Genomic DNA, 20,418 nt, shown 5'->3' on the forward strand with positions numbered 1-20,418 from the left:
CCGTAATCGTACCGACCCGCAGAATAAAGTAAAATGTCATTTATACCGCACGGTGAATACTATAAAAAAAAAAAATACAAAAAACATTGTCAGAATTTATGTTTCTTTGTCACTTTGCTTCCAAAAAAATCTAATAAAAAGTGATTTAAAAAAATCACATGTGCCCTAAAATGGTACCAGTGAAAAGTACAGATTGTCCCGCAACAAATAAGCCCCCACACAGCTCCGTTGGAGAAAAAATAAAAAAGTTCTGGCTCTCAGAATATGGCGATGCAAAATGTGCAGAGTGTTCCAAAAGCGGATAAGATCGGGCGCCATTTATCAGTGCGACACCGGCCACATATCTGCGGATTATTATTTATTTACACCATTATTATACCCTCTTATTATGCCCTGATGTTCTCCGCACAGATTACATATACCCCCACATCATAAACTGAAATACCAGCAAAACCCCAAACAGAACAGTTACCAAGCAAAATCTGCGGTACAAAAGCCAAATGGCGTTCCCTCCCTTCTGAGCCCCACAGCGTGCCCAAACACCAGCTTACGTCCACATATATGACATTTTATATCCGGGAGAACCCGCGCAACATTGTATGAGGTATTTGTCTTCAGTGGCACAAACTGGGCACAATATATTGTGCATTAAAATGGCACATCAGTGTAAAATTTTAATTTTCACTTTGCACCATCCGCTGCGCATTAACGCCTTGGCGCACCACGACTTAATAGCATGTCGTGGTGCGAGGGGTTATTTATGGAGCGGGCTCATGCGCTGTGCACGCTCCATATTCTGCAGGTGTCCGCTGTGTATTACAGCTGACACCCGGGACTAACGGACAGGAACAGTGATCGCGCTGTTACAGGAGCCTGTAAAATGACATTATACTGCAATACATTAGTATTGCAGTGTATTGTACCAGCAACCTAATGATCGCTCGTTCCAGTCCCCTAAAGGGACTTTTGGGAGGTTTCCACTGTTTTGGTACCTCAGGGGCTTTGCATATGCGACATGACACCCGAAAACCATTCCAGCTAAATTTGAGCTCCAAAAGCCAAATATTGTACCTTCCCTCCTGAGTCCAAACAGCAGTTTATTACCACATATGGCGTATTGCTGTAATCAGGACAAATTGCTTTACAAATTTTGGGGTCATTTTTCTCCTTTATTCATTGTAAAAATTAAACATTTCTAGGTTTTTTCAGAAAAAAGTCGATTTTGATTTTCACGGCCTAATTCCACTAAATTCAGCAAAAAAACTGTGGGGTCAAAATGCTAACTATACCCCTAGAACAATTCCTTGAGGGGTGTAGTCTTCAAAATGGGGTCAGTTTTGGGGGGATTCCACGGTTTTGCTTACTCCAGGGCGTTGCAAACGCGACATGGAACTGAAAACCAATCCAGCAAAATCTGCGCTTCAAAATCCAAATGGCGCTCCTTCACTTCTGAGCTCTGCCGTGGGTCCAAACAGCAGTTTAGTACCACATATGGGGTATTGGCGTAATCGGGAGAAGTAGCTTTACAAGTTCTGGGGTGCTTTTTAATCTTTATTCCTTGCAAATATAATTTGTTTTTATATTTTTTCAGAAAAAAAGTAGATTTTCACTTTCACAGACAAACTCCAATAAATATAGCAAAATACCTGTGGGGTCAAGATGCTAACTATACCCCTAGATAAATTCCTTGAGGGGTGCAGTTTCCAAAACCGTCTCACTTTTGGGGGATTTCCACTGTTTTGGCACCACAAGACCTCTTCAAACCTGACATGGTGCGTAAAATATATTCTAAAAAAAGGAGGCCCCAAAATCCACTAGGTGCTCCTTTGCTTCTGAGGCCGGTATTTCAGTCCATTATCACACTAGAGCCACATGTGGGATATTTCTAAAAACTGCAGAATCTGGGCAATAAATATTGAGTTGCATTTCTCGGGTAAAACCTTCTGTGTTACAGAAAAAAATGTATTACAAATTAATTTCAGCAAAAAAAATAAAATTTGTAAATTTCACCTCTACTTTGCTTTAATTCCTGTGAAGCGCCTAATGGGTTAAACTTTCTGAATGCTATTTTGAATACTTTGAGGGGTGCAGTTTTTAATATGGGGTGATTTATGGGGTCTATCTAGTACATAAGGCCCTCAAAGCCACTTCAGAACTGAACTGGTCCCTGTAAAAATGGCCTTTTGAAATTTTCTTGAAAATGTGAGAAATTGCTGCTAAAGTTCTAAACGTTGTAACGTCCTAGAAAAATAAAATAATGTTCAAAAAACTATGCAAATATAAAGTAGACATATGGAATATATAAAATAGTAACTATTTTGTGTGGTATTGCTATCTGTTTTACAAGCAGATACCTTTAAAATGAGAAAAATCATAATTTTTGCAAATTTTCTCTAAATTTTGGTGTTTTTCACAAATAAGCAATGAATTTATTGACCAAATTTTTCCACTAACATAAAGTACAATATGTCACGAGAAAACAATCTCAGAATCGCTTGGATAGGCAAAAGCATTCCCGAGTTATTACCACATAAAGAGACACATGTCAGATTTGAGAAAATGGGGCTGGTCATGAAGGTCAAAATGAGCTCGGTCTTGAAAGGGTTAAAGGGAATGTGTTGCCAGCAAAACATGTTTTGGTTTTTTTAGTTAAACAATTAGTGTGTAGGTGATTAAACATTGTTCTAATTTTTTATTTTTTTTCACGAGTCAGGAAATATTATAAATTGGATTCAATTTATAATATTTCCCAGCACTGGTCACTAGATGGAGCCATTCCCAAAATTGCAGCATTGCATGTGGTAAAGCAACCACATTGCTTTATGCTGCAAAATTGGGTAAAAATCCCTTGCTCTAGTGAGCTCTCAGAATCCCCCCCTCCTTTATCCTGGCTAGTGCCAGGAGAAACGAGGGGTTTGAACGGTCTAACCTCCTACACTGTGTGTCGCCATTTTTTGAGCTAACACACAGTGTAGAAGGTTTACATACACTAGTAAACACACAGTAAAACACGAACATACATAGAAATAACTTACCTGCTCCAGTCGCCGCCGCTCCCTCCGGTCCATCCGCTCCGTCTGCTGCCGCTGCTCCATGTGCACAAGTCCGGAAGCCGCGACCGGAAGTAGTAATCTTACTGTCCGGCCGCGACTTCCGCTCCACAGGAAAATGGCGCCGGACGGCGCGCATTTCAAATTGAACTGTGTGGGAGCGGCGCATGCGCAGTTCCCACACAGCGGCGTACACGATAGTGGATGGAACGGGCCCCGTTCGCAGTCCCTATGGGACTGGAGCTGCCGTATTCCATGTCTGTATGTGTCGTTAATCGACACATACAGAAATGGAAAAAAAAATGGCAGCCCCCATAGGGAAGAAAAAGTGTAAAAATAAAAAAAAGTAACACACAAACACACAAATTAATCCAAACGTTTTTAATAAAGCACTAACATCTTTATCATATTAAAAAAAAAAATTGGGTGACACTGTTCCTTTAAGGGGTTAATAGGGTGGCTATATTGGAGGTACACACTTCACTCCTGCTTTGTCTTTATAGACAATGCAGAAGAGTGTGTGAGCTATTAGAGCTGAAATAATTAGGAGTTAATTAACAGACAAAATGTCATTATAACAGTCTCCAGGAAGTGATTGAGCACAGTCCCCTCCCCAGATACCAGGGAGTGATAGAGGAGATGTATATAAATCTTTTTCTGTGAGTATAGCGTAACTATCCTGTCTTATCTTAGCTAACAGTACAACAGAGTTGTCATTAAATGGACTCTAACTTTTCAAACAATTTATGCTAATCTAATAGTATACCTGACATAGATCAACTTTGTAATTCACTTTTGAAATTGACTGTTATCCATGCAAATTCTGTGTGAAGTTGCTTCTACTAGGTGCCTCCCTTCCTGTAAGGGGCTGTTCACATCTGTGTTGGGGCATTCCATTGTTCTGCCTTGTCAGAGGAGCAGAACAAGGGAATGCCAGACGCAACAAAAAAGCTCTGACTGAGAGTCAAACGTTGCTGTCTGATGTTCTGGTGATCAAAACCCTTTTTTTTACTTGAGTTATATAATGGCCATAAATAGTGTTATTCCTCATGTACACACATATGACAGTATATAGCCCCCATATTCTGCTGACCCTGTCCCAGTCTGCACAGCAAAGTTGACAAATGAGCTACAGGAGACAGAAAATATCAACTTGTTGTCTTTGCTTTAGTGGCCAGTGTGAAACTGCAATATTTAAACATATTTTTATGGATATTTATATAAAAATATAACAAAATCATTAAAAACTACAAAAAAAAATTATGTTTATAATAAAACCTAATTCAAATAATATGTAATTTCCTGAGGAATCATTCCCTTGAACTGAACCTGAGCAGATGACATCAAAACTCTTTAAATGTCAGAGCCTAGAAAGAATTAAAATCTAGGAAGTAGACCGGAAGGCAGGGGTGGAGGGAGATGCAGCAGCAGTTTCTCATTCAGTATTTTACTGTAACACTATGTTTAGAGGGAAGGGGAAGCAGCAGGGAGGGACATCTGATTGGCTCAGAGCACACAGTACAGCTCTTAATTTACACCAGGAAGATCCCGCCCACTCAGCAAGTACTGATAGAGAAAATGCACAGATTGTACAATGTACAGTAATGGTGCAGAGAGAAGGAAAGGGACCCAAAATATGCAGGTTAGAGTTAGCATTTCTAACATCCTAGCGAATACTGCGAAACTGCTTCGTTTCAATTTTTATTCTTAGTGGCCAAACTCTTCTCTTAAATAGCTTGGGGTTAGATCTTACCCCCCCCCCCCCCCCCCCCCCGCGTGCTCCTCCCTCTACTCATGTAATCCCTCCCTTTTTTCGAGAATACAGCGTTTACTGAAAAAATAGAGATAACACCAGATTTCTCTCTTTGGCTGTATCACTGCCATCATAATAACCTTGAAGCCTAATATTATAGTATAATATTATACTATTTTGAGACATTGCCAGTAAGGGTCCCCCTGTCTGAACTAAAATCTCACCAACTGGCTGTCTTTAATTTTTATCTGGGGTACTAAAAGACATTAAATGCCCAAATTGGTAATACTTTCTGGGTAAGTCACAGTAAGGTCCTGTGCCCTCTGATCTACTTAAATATTATTGAGAAGCTCATCTTTGGTGTACCCATATGTGTTTGTCTTAATGTGCCGGTAATAATTGGCCGCAAATTGAAAAGTTATGGCTAGCTCCCATTCTTCCTAATACTCTACTTTGAACCACGGGATCCACCCTGTCCCTCTGTCCACCCTCCTTGGCCCAATAGAGTTCACAAGACATAGCTGAGCAGTTTGTACACAATGCTTCCCCCTAGTCTCTGATCGCTCTCCCATTATTTTGTTCCTTCTTAGACCCTCTATTCCCGATAGCCTCGCTTCCCCTATGGTGCAGGCCTGGTCATCAGCAGATCTCTTCCATCTAGCTGATGTAATAAATGCCTCGACGCTGGAATTACACTCTTTAGATTTTTTTCTCCAGGTTGTTTCTTCTCTCTGACAGGAAAGGACGTCATTATCCCCAAATAACACACTGTCTGGTCCTGTTTTGGATCCAATAATGTGTTCTCTACGACTCCCTATGAGAGACTGTGCCGCATGGGGGCATCGACTTTGGGCTTTATATATCCACAATTTATCTCATTCTCACCACCCCACCTGATGACTCTCCTATCATACATAAGTACATGATTAGGTGGGAAACTGCTCTATACCAACATATCTCCCATGCAGTCAGGATAATAATCGAAATAGGTCTTCAAAAACTTGTGTCTACTACTTACAAAGAGACGCAAAATATAAACTGATGATGCATTGGTATCATAACCATGAAATGCTTTATAAACGTAATAATATTATCCCCTCCACCTATTTGAGATGCCAGGCAGATACTGGCTCCCTTCTTCACATTTTCTGAACCTGTCCAAGTATCACTTCCTTTTGGGGAGAAGTTCATAACAAAGTTTCGGGTATGCTCTACCGATGTGCCCCTTTACCCTCTCACTCACCTTTGAAATGTCCCTGCCAAGGCCGGGGGAGGGACAGCACATACTGCTGCAAAGACTCTTATCATATGTTCTTGGAAGCAAATCACTTCACAGTTTTGCGTCAACCTTCATGCTTGACTCAAAGAGATTAGGTCCGTTGAGCACCTAAAGTTGTCCCTAACACCTTTGACCTCGTCCAAGACCTGTGGGATGCTTTCTGTATTATCAATGACTGTTAACTATTAAAACCTGTGATATCGCTTGCTTTGTACTTATTCCCTAAAACCTCCCCTTTTGTTTCCTGTCTTTTCTTTTCCTCTTTGTCTTGTATTCTGTGTTTTTTTCCCCAAAGATATGTAAGCTATAGTTGTCCATGTATTTTGACAATTGTAGAACATTACTCTATTCTTATGTGCATTTACATAGCCATGTTCTCTGGGTCCTTGCGCTTGAATTCTTGCATCGGCCTACTTGTACGGCACTTGCCACTTCACTCCCCTTTCTCTGATCTGCCCACTTTTATCCATTTTTTATGTTAATAAAAGTACAGTTATAAAAAGACACAACATTTCTACATCTAAAGCCTACTTTACATCCCATTATTGCACTACGTTTAACGTGTGTGTCGGGAAAGCTCCCGGAATACACATTAACTTGTACATAGGGCTCAATTAGCCCGACGGAGGCTTTTATTTAAGGTGAGGAATAGCCTAGTAGACTATGCTATTCCACGCAACAGAATCCCGTAAAAGAAGGTATACTGCGTGGTGAAACATGGAGGTTATATGCCACTGCTATGCTACTGTATGGCATGCAGCACAGGCATCCATTTAACATACCAGTTATGGTCTTTTTAATAGCTTTTCATGACACATACGATCAACAGATACTGTTACCGTTACCGTCCACATGGGGACCGTGTGACTTCATACTCTGGAGACACAGGCACTCTGTATGCTGTTGGATGGTGCTCCATACAGGGCCATATTACCAAGATGTTCTCCCTTAGAAGCATTGCTTACCTTTGTAGTATGGCATTCGATGGAACATGGCACCATTTATATATTACAACCCTTAAACAGAGGTTGTACAGAGAAGTAATAAGCTTGTATGCATGGTAAAAAATTATTACTTAGAATTAATCTAGTTTTAAAGAGCAGTCAGCTGGTCCTTACTAGGCAGGAGTATATTTGGATTGTAAATTCAATTGCGGATGCCAATTTATATCAGTAAACTACTCAACCTGTGAATTAAAAAGTTTCCAGATAGGAGAGCAATACAAATTCCAAGTATTCATAAACTGCTCATTATTTTCCACTTGGAACAGTGTCAGCGGCGATATTTACCTTTACAATTACAACACTTTGCTTCATTTTAAAATCCAAATGTAATTAACTAATAATAATTGGAGAGAGAAGCAGCGTTCAGCACGAGCTCTCAGAAAGATTACATAAGAAAATGTGTCCGAATATTATTATGACAGATTCTATTTTCATGTATTTACTTTTTATGATTGAGAAGAATAAAAAAGGATCCAGCCTCTCCAACAGAAATACAAGCTACAGAAAGGACTTGAAGCTTTTGATTAGGCAAATTACAAGTACTCGTCCACTATCTGCAATGAACGGTCTGTGTTGAAAGGAAGCTGTGCTGTTTGATGCCTGTGATAGTTGTTGCTTGATTCACTCATCAGATACAAGGGAGCGGGCAGAATCTCAAGCCCATTATCACGCCAGCCTGTTCCTTTATTCAGTGCGGTACCATTTCTTTTAGTCAATGAAAAAATACTTGTTACTTAATTATTTAATTTGCATTGCTTATAAAGCACCAACATATTCCACGGTGCTGTACAGAGATTGTAATCTTTCACATGAGTCCCTGTCGCCATTGGTTCTCACAACCGTATTTCCCTAATTCAAGCGCACATATACATACTAGTGCCAATTTCATAGTAAGCCAATTAGCCTAACGGTATGTTTTTGGCATGTGGGACTAACATATAAACTCCATGAAAATGTTGTCCTTGTTGGATTTGAACTCAGGTCCCCAGAGCTCCACAGCAACAGTGCAAACCCTTAAACCACAGAGGTGGAACATATTAACCAGGTTCCCCATGGGTCAAGTGAAAAGACGAGTAGCCAAAAATCACGGACAGACCATATTTTTACAGATTGTCTGTGGACTGGCAACTTATGACAGTGGCAAATGGCTGGAAAGATCTTATTTCTTCTTTTGAATCACTTTAGGGGAAATTAAGCATTGGATGGAGCCAACTGAAATCAATAAGTCATCCGTGCAGTGATGGATTCTTCAGAGGGAGAGCCATTCTTTGATCTCCACTCTGGTTAATAGGGGTTGGATAAGGGTTGTCTAAAGCAGACACTCCCTTCAATGTGATGACTATGAAGCTAGTAATATGGCTGTTAAAAATAATTATGGCAGTATTTTCTTGAGAGTAAAACCAGGAGAGTTTTTGTTTTTTTTTCCAAAATGTTTTTATTGCAAGTACTTATATTGGGACAAACAAAGCCCATAAGGTCCACTATAGGGCAAACCAATCTAAAGCTGATGATGGAGAGGATTATTTGCTGCTTGGATATATCAAATCTTTTTCTTCTTTCACAAACAATTTATTAATACTTATTAATGATATGGACATTATGTAAAATGATAAAAACATTATACCATGCACTCTGTATAGGTGGTTATGTAGGTGTGCAGGTGGGCCCATAAAAAATTGCATTTGCACTAAATGTATAAATTACAGTAGACTTGTTGACTTCTATGACAATTTATCCTTTTCAGATACACTTAAAGGGATTGTCTGGTTCATCAAACCAATTTTCAAACCACCTATTATGAAATTCTAAATTAATAAGGGAGTCCCTCATTTGGGACCCTCATCTATTAGCCAGAGAGGAGAGCAGCTACAAAAAGCAACTCTGTAACAGCACGTCTGAGCATTACATGAACAGCCCATTGAGATTATGGTGATTTTGAATATTATGGTGACAATATATCTCTTTTTTTTTCTTACACAGAAAGCTAGACTTGCCAGGATAAAGGTGGCCAAGACAGGAACTTCATCTGCCTACCTGCACAGTAAAAGAAATGGCCTACTGAATGAGGCGCTGGAAATGGTGGTATGTACAATGACTTGTCCTTTCAGAGCCTATCTATGTGACATAACGTAATAGCATTTCACCCAAAAACACAATTACAAGCTATATAAATGAAGCAGTATTTGCTTGAGTTTTAAAGAGTATATTTATTCATTTTTGATAATTGTTTTGACCTTTTTGATTGTTTTGACCTTTTTGAAGTGCATCTGTCATTAGATAAAGGCAAGTAAATCTGGGACATCTGTAAGGTGAACCTTAAAAAGTGAAACAATTGGGAGTTTAGGGAGCAGCACGCGTCTTTCACTGGTATTGTCGAGCTAGGTGAGATATTTAGGGGAAACGCTGTCTTTTTATATGTACCGTGGGCAAAAGAAGTTGCCTATTTTCCACCTCACTAATGAGCTTTAAAAAAATATTACTGTCATTATATCAAATTAAAATATACTGTCCCTAGCTATTCTATATCATTCGTTTTTTTTTAGAAATACTTTGCTGAATTTTTCTCCCATATTTTCTTTTCACACACGAAAAGTAAAGGGAAAGTACAAAATACAGAAAAGATAGTATAATCTATAGCTAAAAAAAAAAAAAGCATAGTTATGAAATTATTAATGCCATCAAATATCATCAAACTGCAACACCCCTTCAGAACAACCCTCCCCAGGCCTGTCACAGAAGAAAAAAAAATATCATAAATAAATAATTATGAATAATCCTCCTGTTGCGCACCTGTACACAGGTTTCTCTCTTCATGTATATAATAAATTGTCTACATGCATTGCTTTATGTTCAGTATGTATATGATCACCGTTAAGACGATATGTCTGCCGTACACCATCGCAGAAAGGCTCAACAATTAGTGGAACCATAGGTTTAAAACATTAGACAACAAAGCCCGAAAACATGGTTTGCCGTATTTCGGCATCCTCTGGGGTTTGGGGCTATGGCGAGGGCATGCCGTTTACAAGAAACTATAAAGACTCTTGGAACCCTCCCAGATAGTGTTGACTCATTGTCTTGCTGCATTGAGTACCGGCTCCTTATTAAATTTGATGGAACTGCTAACCAATATACCATGGTATATGCCGATATCAACGTCACTTATCATGTGACCAATAGATACCTGGAAAATGCGCTTGTGCCGTTGCCAGAAAAGGACAATTGTAAAAAAGTAACAGAAAACCATGGCTGAATTGTTTGCGCTTGCAAATAACCAAAAGTTCTAACCACAGAACCAAAAGTGCAAGCCACGGTATATTGGTATTTGCTCAAGAATAATATCTGTATTGGAGAAAATGTATGTAGTTGGTTATTAAATACAATTAAATATAAAGAACTACCAAAAATATTCAAATATAATTAATTAAAAAGTATATACAATAATTTTTCTGTCCTGATATTAATTAATTATAATCAATTCTTTTCGATTAGAGCCTTTAAAAAGGAAAATTTCGGAAAGTTATGTCTAACCCTATTGAGCAATGCATTTGCATTATATACAACAGTTTAACTGTTTGTGCAAGTGCAAACGTTATAGTCCACTTTTGTTGAATTATCCGAACAAGAATGTGCAATGTCCTTTGTTTTACATGCAGCAGTCTAACTGAGCAAGCGAAAACGATATAAAGTTACAGTACTCTGATACTTTTTATAATTGACCTTTTCAGGGCACAGCACAAGTCCACTTTCCTGATATCTATTGATCACACGATAAGTGATGCCGATATCAGCATATACCAAGATCTATTGGTTAGCACTCCCATTAAATTTAATAAGATGTCAGTACTCAATGCAGCAAGACGATTGGTTGACATTATCTAAGAGGGTTCCAAAAGTTTTTATCGTTTCTTGTGAACAGTGTGCCCTCCCCATAGACCTGAAATCCCAGAGAAGCCGAAATATGGCGAAACATGTTGTGGGCTTTGTTGTCTAATGTTTTTAGCCTATCCGCTATTGTTTAACTTAATGTTACGCCTTTCTACGATGGTGTACTGCAGACATACACATACTGAACATAATGCAATGGATGTTGACAATTTATTATTTAAGTTAAGAAAAATTAACAAATGATATAGGATAGATAGGGACAGTATATTTTAACCAAACTTTGTGATGTCAGGTATATTTAGAATTGTAATTTGATACAATAAAAAAATATATTTTCAGATCTCATTAGTGAGGTGGAAAATAGGCAACTTCTTTAGCCAAGGGGCAATCTGTACATATAGTTTTGTATGCCAGCCTTACAAGGTTGGCATACAAAAGGTTTTCCTTTAGCTGACCAATATAGCTGGTAGTCAAACGCAGTTATTCCTAGTTTCTTTATAATGGGCACACTTAGTACCCACTAGTTAACCCTTTATGGACATCTTGTGCATGTGCTTGGGTTAGTGCAGTCTTAGGGTACGTTCACACGGCTTATTTTCAGCCATTTTTCCAGTCGTAAACGCCCAAAAAAATGGATGAAAAATGGAAGCTGAGCGCCTCCAAACATCTGCCCTTTGATTTCAATGGGAAAAACATAATTTAGTTCCGACGGGGCGTTTTTTTAAGCGTTCGCTTGAAAGAACGGTGCGTAAAAAAACGCCCCGTAAAAAGAAGTACATGTCACTTCTTGAGCAGCTTTTGGAGCTGTTTTTCTTTGTGTCAATAGAAAAACAGCTCCAAAAACGGCCGCAAAAAACGGATAAAAAAATGTTTGATGCCTAAAAAACGACTGAAAATGAGAGGCTGTTTTCCCTTAAAAACAGCCCTGTAATTTACAGCCGTTTTTAGTTTAGTGTGTGAACATAACCTTAGGGTATGTTCACACGCAGAGTTTGCAGGCGTATTTCAGGGTGTAAACGCCTTGAAATACGCCTAAAAAAAACTGTAGCTGAACACCTACAAACATCTGAACCATTGAAGTCAATGGGAAAAACTGCGTTATGTTCAGATCGATTTTTTATAGCGCTGTTTTAAAAAAACGGTGAGTAAAAAACCGCTGCATAAAAATAAGGAGCATATCACTTCTTGAGACGTTTTTGGAGCTGTTTTTCATAGAGTCAATAGAAAAACAGCTACAAAAACGTCTAGAAAAAAAGCCTCAAAATTTTTTTTCAGCTTTAAAAACGGCTGAAAACCAGAGGCTGTTTTCTCTGAAAACAGCTCCATAATTTTCAGCCGTTTTTACATGTGCGTGTGAACATACGCTTGGGCTATAGGTAAGTAGTGGTTCAGAAGGTGTAGGTGCACGAATAGGGTCAGTCGCCACCCCTAATGAAGCGCCAACGACTGGATATACCAGCAACCAGAACGGCACAGTGACCTGATGAAGGTCGAGGTATGACCGAAACGTTGCACTAAGCCTCTGGCATCTACTACCACTTGAAATAAAATCAAGATTTATTTTCAAAACTTCAATTTTGTGTGCCGAATACTTATTTTGTATACCCTTGGGCTATGTTCACACACTGTGTTTTCAGGCATATGGCGTAAACGCCCCGAAATACGCCTGAGAAGTGGTAGCTGAACTCCTACAAACATCTGCCCATTGGGAAAAACAACATTTAGTTCAAACAGGGCATCTTTGTACGCCACTGTTTTAAAAAAACGACGAATAAAAAAAATACTCCGTAAAAAAGAAGTAGCATGCCAGATCTTGAGGCGTTTTTTGGAGCTAAACAAAAACAGCTGTAAAATACGGAGCTGATTTCAAGGGGAAACAGCCTCTGATTTTCAGCCGTTTTTTAAACATCAAACATTCTTTGATGCGTTTTCTGTGGCCGTTTTTGGAGCTGTTTTTCTATTGACAGAATGAAAAACGGCTCCAAAAACAGCTCAAGAAGTGCTTCTTTTTGTGGGGCGGTTTTTTTACGCGCCCAAAAAACGTCTGAAAATGAGCCGGCTTAAACTCCGGTTTTTCAGCCATATTTATGGGGCGTTTATGGCACAAAAAATGGCTGAAAAATAAGCTGTGTGAACATACCCTTAGATTTGCCATGCAGACCTCTGTATGATATAAGCAGATGATAGTCACTGCGCACTATAGTGTTTACTTTTCAATTCATTTCCTGATATCTGGTGTGATTATAAAGCTTTCTTGTCAATAACTTACATGTGCCCTAGCCCTATGCTTGTACCTAAATACCCTGGCCAAGGTAGAGTAGTTTGTTGGCACCCTCACTTTTTCCAACTCCGCCCCTGAGTGCACCCATATATACACATTCATGACATATATACATAATTGATAGCCAGTTGTCACTTTCATGCACTTATTTTTCAAATCAATCAATGTCAGTGAAAGTAATTGGAGACAATGAGTAAAAATAAATAAATAGGAAAACACATGCTGCAAATGGGGAAGAAACTGGCATAACACACAGCTTGGCAAAGCCGAGTGATGAACAGTGCCCACCGTATTCCCCAGTGCATAGGGATTATAGACGAAACGTGGGTGTTTAATTCAGGATTTGCAGTAGATATGCAACAGGAGTAGAATCATTAACAATAGTATATTTCTCATTATTTTATCTATCTTTAAACATGAGAGACCAGAACCTATCACCAGAGACTGCAGGATTTTCTTTCCTACTGTGTTGCCAACAATTCGAGATTTAATGTGGAATCTATCTAGTAACTACTATGAAATAAACTCTATAATGGATCTCATAGGACAGTTTAGTGTAGACTGTCGAGAAAGCCAAGTTTTCTTCCACTGCTACGGGATGTCCAGAGATGGAAGTGCATTAACTCCCAGGCTCTCCTTCCTACCTTGGATCCAACACTCCGGAGACTCATTGTTTTTCTTTCAAACACTTGGAAATATATCCTGTGTAGAAGAAAAGGGGGTTTAAAAAATAAACTCTTGGTTTCTGCAGGTGTTTTGCACATTTTCAGTAGCCACCTATGAAACATGCAGTCTTAAAATATATTACTATCAAACTAACCTTTACATTGGGATTCTACAGCTTTATCATCCACTTCTAATAAGAACAATGTGATCCAACATATTTTCAGGCGCCTGCAAGGGTATTAGGGTATGTTCTCACGCTTAGTCAAAAACGTCTGAAAATACGGAGCTGTTTTCAAGGGAAAATAACTCCTGATTTTCAGCCGTTTTTTTTTAGCAACTCGCGTTTTTGGCCGTGTTTTTTCCGGCCATTTCTGGAGCTGTTTTCTATAGTCAATGAAAAACGACTCCAAAAACGGCTCAAGAAGTGACATGCACTTCTATTTTGCGGGCGTTTTTTTACGCGGAAATGTTATCAAAACGGCCGCGTAAAAACACTCCCCGTCGGAACAGAACACTGTTTTTCCCATTGAAATTAATGGGCAGATGTTTGGAGGCATTCTGAAAATAAGCCATGTGAACATGCCCTCAGTATACATTGGCACAGGTTTCTCCCATCTTAAATTTAAAGAGGACCTGTCACCTGCCCAAAAAAACTGCAGTTGATATCTCCGTTAGATTGCAGGTGCCTCACAGATTCTCATGCTTTTTATTTTTTTCTTCTAGCCCCCACTGTTTCTGAGATATCGTTAGTGTCCGATATAAAGTGACAGGTGTTTTCCGCCCACTTGACAGTCTGAGGCCTCATGCATACGAACGTATTTTTTTTTCCTCCCGTAAATACTGGCGTAAATACGGGTCCATGGTCACACGTATTCGACCCGTATTGCACCAGTGTTTAAAGGTTTTCGCTGCAAAATTGCACTGCACTAATCGGCAGCCCCTTCTCTCTATCAGTGCAGTATAAAGAGAAGGGGCAGCCCTTTCCGCAGTAAAAGTAAAAGAAAATTCATACTTACCCGGCCGTTGTCTTGGTGACGCATCCCTCTTTCGACATCCAGCCCGACCTCCCTGGATGACGCGGCACTCCATGTGACTGCTGCAGCCTGTGATTGGCCTGTGATTGGCTGCAGCGGTCACATGGGCTGAAACATCATCCCAGGAGGCTGGACTGGAGGAAGAAGCAGGGAATTCTGGATAAGTATGAACGTCTTTTTTTTTACAGGTACATCTATATTGTGATCGGCAGTTTCTGTCCAGGGTGCTGAAAGAGTTACTGCCGATTGTTTAACTCTTTTAGCACCCTGGACAGTGACTATTCACTGACGTCGCCTAGCAATGCTCCCGTAATTACGGGTGCACACACGTAGTCACCTGTAATTACGGGAGCCCCATAGACTTCTATGGGCCTGCCCGTGCCGTTATTACAGCCTGAAATAGGACATGTTCTATATTTTTCAACGGCACGGGCACCTTCCCGTAAGCATACGGGGAGGTACCCGTGGCCTATAGAAGTCCATGGGCCCGTAAAAACGTGCCGTAATTACCGGCGTTTTTACGTTCGTGTGCATGGGGCCAAAGGCTGTATTTGCACATCGGACACCAGAACTAACGGCACTGATATCTCAGGAACGGTAGTGGCTAGAACAAAAAAATAAAAAGCGGCAGAGTCTGTGAGGTGCTTACAATCTAACTAACATGTCAGTTGCCGTTTTTGGGCAGGTGACAGGTTCTCTTTAAGGTGGGAGGTCCTTTGACTATAAAAAGAAATATAGTGAAAAAATGTATTTAAAAAAAAATAGCCAGAAAATAACCCCCTCCCTAAAACAACTGCCCCCCCCAACAATTGTTGCTATACTGCTAGTCCCTACTCAATTACCCTAAAGTAACATATATCAAAATTAACGGTAGACAATGACGAACACAAACATGAACAATTAACTAAAATTTAAAAAGCATATTTTTTTTTTTTTATATTTTTACAAACTAAGACTAACAATTCTATAAAAAAAAGCCATAATTGTGTGTTTAAAAATAAGAAAGAAAGAAACCTGCATCAGTCTAAAAAAATACATTGCAAACAACGTTAATGGCCAAACAAATAAAAAATGTTTTAGCCATTCAATTTCTAAAATGGCTGAACTGTGTCTGTTCCTGGAACGCCCAAAATATTCCAGACCTAAATGGTGAAATGGAGGATGCCATAACAAACTTTTAAAATTTTGTAGTAAGATACTTCTCTATTATTCTAATGGATAATATAATTAACTGAAAAAATTGTACATTGCAAAAAAATTGTAAATCAAGTCGACAGCTCGTCGATTGGTTATGTATGGAGACGAGATATCATTACTACTATTGTTCGCCCCCATACATTTCCATCAGATCATCAGCATATCTCCCTGTTCACACAGGGAGATGTGCTTCCGACTAGCGACCATTTTATAGGCCACATAAACGAGCAGATCAGCCGATGAACACAGGGCGATGATCAGGAATGGGCATTCATATGAATGCTCATTTGCCCGATCATTGGCCTGTGTAAGAGGGACTAAACAGCACTATTATAAAGCTGGAGACAGATAACACAGGATCACACCATTCACAACAGGTGATAGTGCAAGCTCACCTCCTCTCCCCTTCCTGCACAGTGACCTCTGCACGTGACACAGAGCATGCCCACAACAATCTCAGAAGTCAATGAGTCGTTTCCTGACTAAGTTCTCTAGCGTTCAGATGACTGCTGTAAAGCAAATCTCTGGAACTGCTGTTTACTGTTTAAAGCAACAGCTCAGGCAAAATGGCTGCCCCATAATCAAGTACAGACATTTTTTATTCTTAACTTGTTATACTTTACACCAAGATGGTTAAACAGAATTAATTGTAAAAAATATATATATACATTCACAAATGTGACTTAGTAAGGGCTGGAGTGTTACACATGATTTAGGAATGCCCAAAAGTATCTGAATTTTGGGAGGAAATTCTAAAACGAATAGAAACTACCTATGCCTGAAAAATGGACCACACTGTGCGGAATTGTGTACCTGGGGATGAAGAGGGCTAAGTTGGTGTTAAAAATAATAATTAAACTGCTATTTCTGGCTCGTTTGACCATAGTCAGTAATTGGTTCTCCCACAAAAGGCTATCGGAAAAGCAATGGTTGAATTCTGTGTATCAAATTATGTTCCATGAGAAATGGTATTATACCCAACTACAAAAAATGCAGTCATGGGAATGTTGGCAGCCATGGTTTAAATGGCTTAATACAGAAGGATGATGTGTTGAATGTTATATATTGTGTTTTTTGGGGGTATTTTTTTTTCCTCCTGGTCTGGGTAGGGTAGGGGTGGGAGTTTGATTACATTACTGTGTTTTCTTGCTATTTGCATAATTCATTTTAAAAGCAAAAGAAAATAATAAGGTTTGTATGACTTTTCAAAAAATAAAAATTTACGGAAAATAAAATAAAATATATACACTCATAAAATAAAAACAGATAATAAAAGTGTGGAGTAGATTTACTAAGCCGTGTAAGTTTTAGACAGTGTAAACTTAGACCAGGCAGTCATACGATACACCAAATTTATCACAGTGGTGCATGCTGTACGATAAATTTGTTGCATCTAGTTAGATTTTCTGGGCCCTTCACCACCTTTGATTTGGCTTAATTTGTGACAGAATTTTGTGCCAGATCTTTGGCGCATTTTAAGCCATGGCAGTTTTTCATTAAGCCCTTTCCTTTTTCTGGAACTTTTTTTTTTTTTTAAAGTATCTGGAGAGGGGAAAACATCTGTTCTAAAATGAAATAGTGGCACATTTTTTCGACACATTCTGGGTGCAGACACATTAGTAAACCTGTCCCAATATGTTGCAGTATAGATTTCAGTAAAAAAAATAAAATAAATAAAGGGTTGACCCTTTAAGATTACGTTCCAGAATAATTGTTAGCTCATACATGGGTAATATCATGGGAAAAGGATCAATAAAGCAAGTGTGAACGTTTCATAAGGCCCTATTACACCGGCCGATTTTGGCCAGTGCAGCGAGCGCCGATCAACGAGAAGGCGCTCATTTGCTCCTGTCATAACGAGCTATGGATGGGGACGAGCGGTCGTTACTCCAATCACTCGTCCCCATACACTATTATCATGTCGGCAGCACATCTCCCTGGGAGATGTACTGCCCACACGATAATATTTTACTTTTTTAAAATGATACGACTAGGAGATGATCGCTGCCCTGTTTACACAGGGCAATTATCGGCAACGAGCGTTCTATGAACGATCATTTGCCCGATAATTGCCCAGTGTAAAAAAAAAACTTTACTGCCTATGACAAATCCATATAATACAACCTTTGAAACAAGTGGTGCAACAGTGGCAAAAACAAAGTACAAAGTTCACCAATACACTCATTGTGTAAGTTCATCACTACAAAATCCATCCTGACAACTTCTACCTGCATTGTATTTATAATAGGGACATTTTTTCTTTATGAGCAGTGGAAGGAACCAGTTAGGAAGGATTATCAGGTATATTCAGCTGAAAAGTAACCAGTACTCCGGACTATCCACAGCTCAGAAACATTGCAATCCCTTATTTCACAGTGGGTTTTATTAAATACATTAATGCTAATCTCTGTCTCTGTGTAGGGCTCCACTGAGGAAGAACCGCACATTGGAAAATCAGCTTCCTTGATAGAAAGTCAACACCACCACCTGCTGCACTGCTTAGAAAAGACAACTGTAAGTACGACTGTGGCCGAAGACAATATGCTACATGTATACTCCCGTTATCTATATCACCGTACAGTATGTCACAGAGATGAAGTGGAACTCTTATATTGTAATCATTAGTTAGGACTTCATACAGAGCTACATATTTAGTATTGCTAGCCCGGCATCCTAACCCTAACCTAAAATCTGCACGGAACCCCTTCAGGACCCAGCCATTTTTGGGATTTTCATTTTCATTTGTTCCTCCCCACCTTGCAAAAGCCATAACTTTTCTTATTTTTTCGTCAATATAGCTAGATGAGGGCTTGTTTTTTTGCAGGGCGAGTTGTAGAATTTAACGGTACCATTTGCTGTACCATATAATGTATTGGGAAACAAAGAAAATTCTTTGTGGGGTGGAAAAGGAAAATAAACAGTCATTCCTCAATCTTTTGAGGGGTTTTGTTTTTACGGCTATCACCATACGGTAAAAATGGCATGTTAACTTTATTCTACCAGTCAATACGATTACAGGGATACCAAATTGATATAGTTTTTTTTTATGTTTTACTACTTTTACAAGGAAAAGTCGCCATATTCGCAGAGCCATAACTTTTTTATTTTTCTATCGATTGAGCGATATTAGGGCTTATTTTTTGCCGGGCGAGCAGTAATTTCTAAGGGTATGTGCACATCACCTCTTTTCAGACGTAATGGAGGCGTTTTATGCCTCGAATTACGCCTGAAAAGACGGCTCCAACATGTCGGCAAACATCTGCCCATTGCTTGCAATGGGTCTTACGATGTACTGTGCAGACGAGCTGTCATTTTACGCGTCGCTATCAAAAGACGGCGCGTAAAATTTTGGCCGCGTCAAAGAAGTGCAGGACACTTCTTGGGACGTAATTGAAGCCATTTTTCATTTTCATTGACCCCAATGAAAACCAGCTCCAATTATGTCCGTAAAAGACGGCGTGAAAAACGCGAGTACTTGCAAAAACTTCTGAAATTCAGGAGCTGTTTTCTCCTGAAAACAGCTCCGTAATTTCAGACGTATTTTGCGCTGTCATGTGAACATACCCTAACGGTACCATTCTGGGCTATATGAGACTTTTTGATCACTTTTTATTCAATTTTTTTGTGAGATATGAAGTGACAAAAAACTGCGATTCTGGCATTTTATATTTTTTTATTTTTACGGCATTCACCATACGCATTAAATAATGCTATAGTGTAATAGTTTGGACTCTTACGGATGCATTGATACCAATTTTATAGTTTTTTTTTATTTTTTACATTACTTCAGAGGAAAATCGGAAAAGATTTTTTTTTTAACTTTTAATTTTTTTATTTTTTTTACACTACTAAAATCTTTTTTACACATTTCATTAGTCCCCGTAGGGGACTTGAACCAGCGATCGTTAGATCGTTGGTACAATACACTGCAATGCTATTGTATTGCAGTATATTGTAATTTTTACAGGCTCCTGTTAAGCCCTGCCAGAACCATTGGCGCCCCCCAATCACATTGCGGGAGTGGGGGCGACGAGCTGTCAGAGGGGGGCGTCCCCTTGTTTATAACGTCTTAGATGCTGCGATCGTGCTTGATCGTTCATGTTTTTTATAAACTTAGTTACAATTCTGAGATGGAAATGCAAGATAAATTGACAAGCTGCGTTTTTTTTAAATCCGCACCGCAGGTCAATTTACATGCAGAAAAATTCTCCAATGTGTAGATGAGATTACCTGAAATCGTATTTACTTTGCTGATACTGTATTAGG

The 20,418-nt window shown here is 39.2% G+C and overlaps 1 protein-coding gene across 2 annotated transcripts in view; it reads left to right on the forward strand.

Moving 5' to 3' along the window:
* KCND3 (potassium voltage-gated channel subfamily D member 3) overlaps positions 1–20,418 on the forward strand; it is a 472,663-nt gene that overhangs the window by 424,380 nt on the left and 27,865 nt on the right. For both annotated transcript variants that reach the window (XM_075853874.1, XM_075853872.1), the window contains exons 5-6: positions 9,067–9,168; positions 18,574–18,666. In XM_075853874.1, coding sequence (XP_075709989.1) covers positions 9,067–9,168; positions 18,574–18,666 — 195 coding nt within the window. The remainder of the gene's footprint in view (positions 1–9,066; positions 9,169–18,573; positions 18,667–20,418) is intronic.

Source organism: Rhinoderma darwinii, chromosome 2 (assembly GCF_050947455.1).
Source record: "Rhinoderma darwinii isolate aRhiDar2 chromosome 2, aRhiDar2.hap1, whole genome shotgun sequence".
Taxonomy (NCBI): domain Eukaryota; kingdom Metazoa; phylum Chordata; class Amphibia; order Anura; family Rhinodermatidae; genus Rhinoderma; species Rhinoderma darwinii.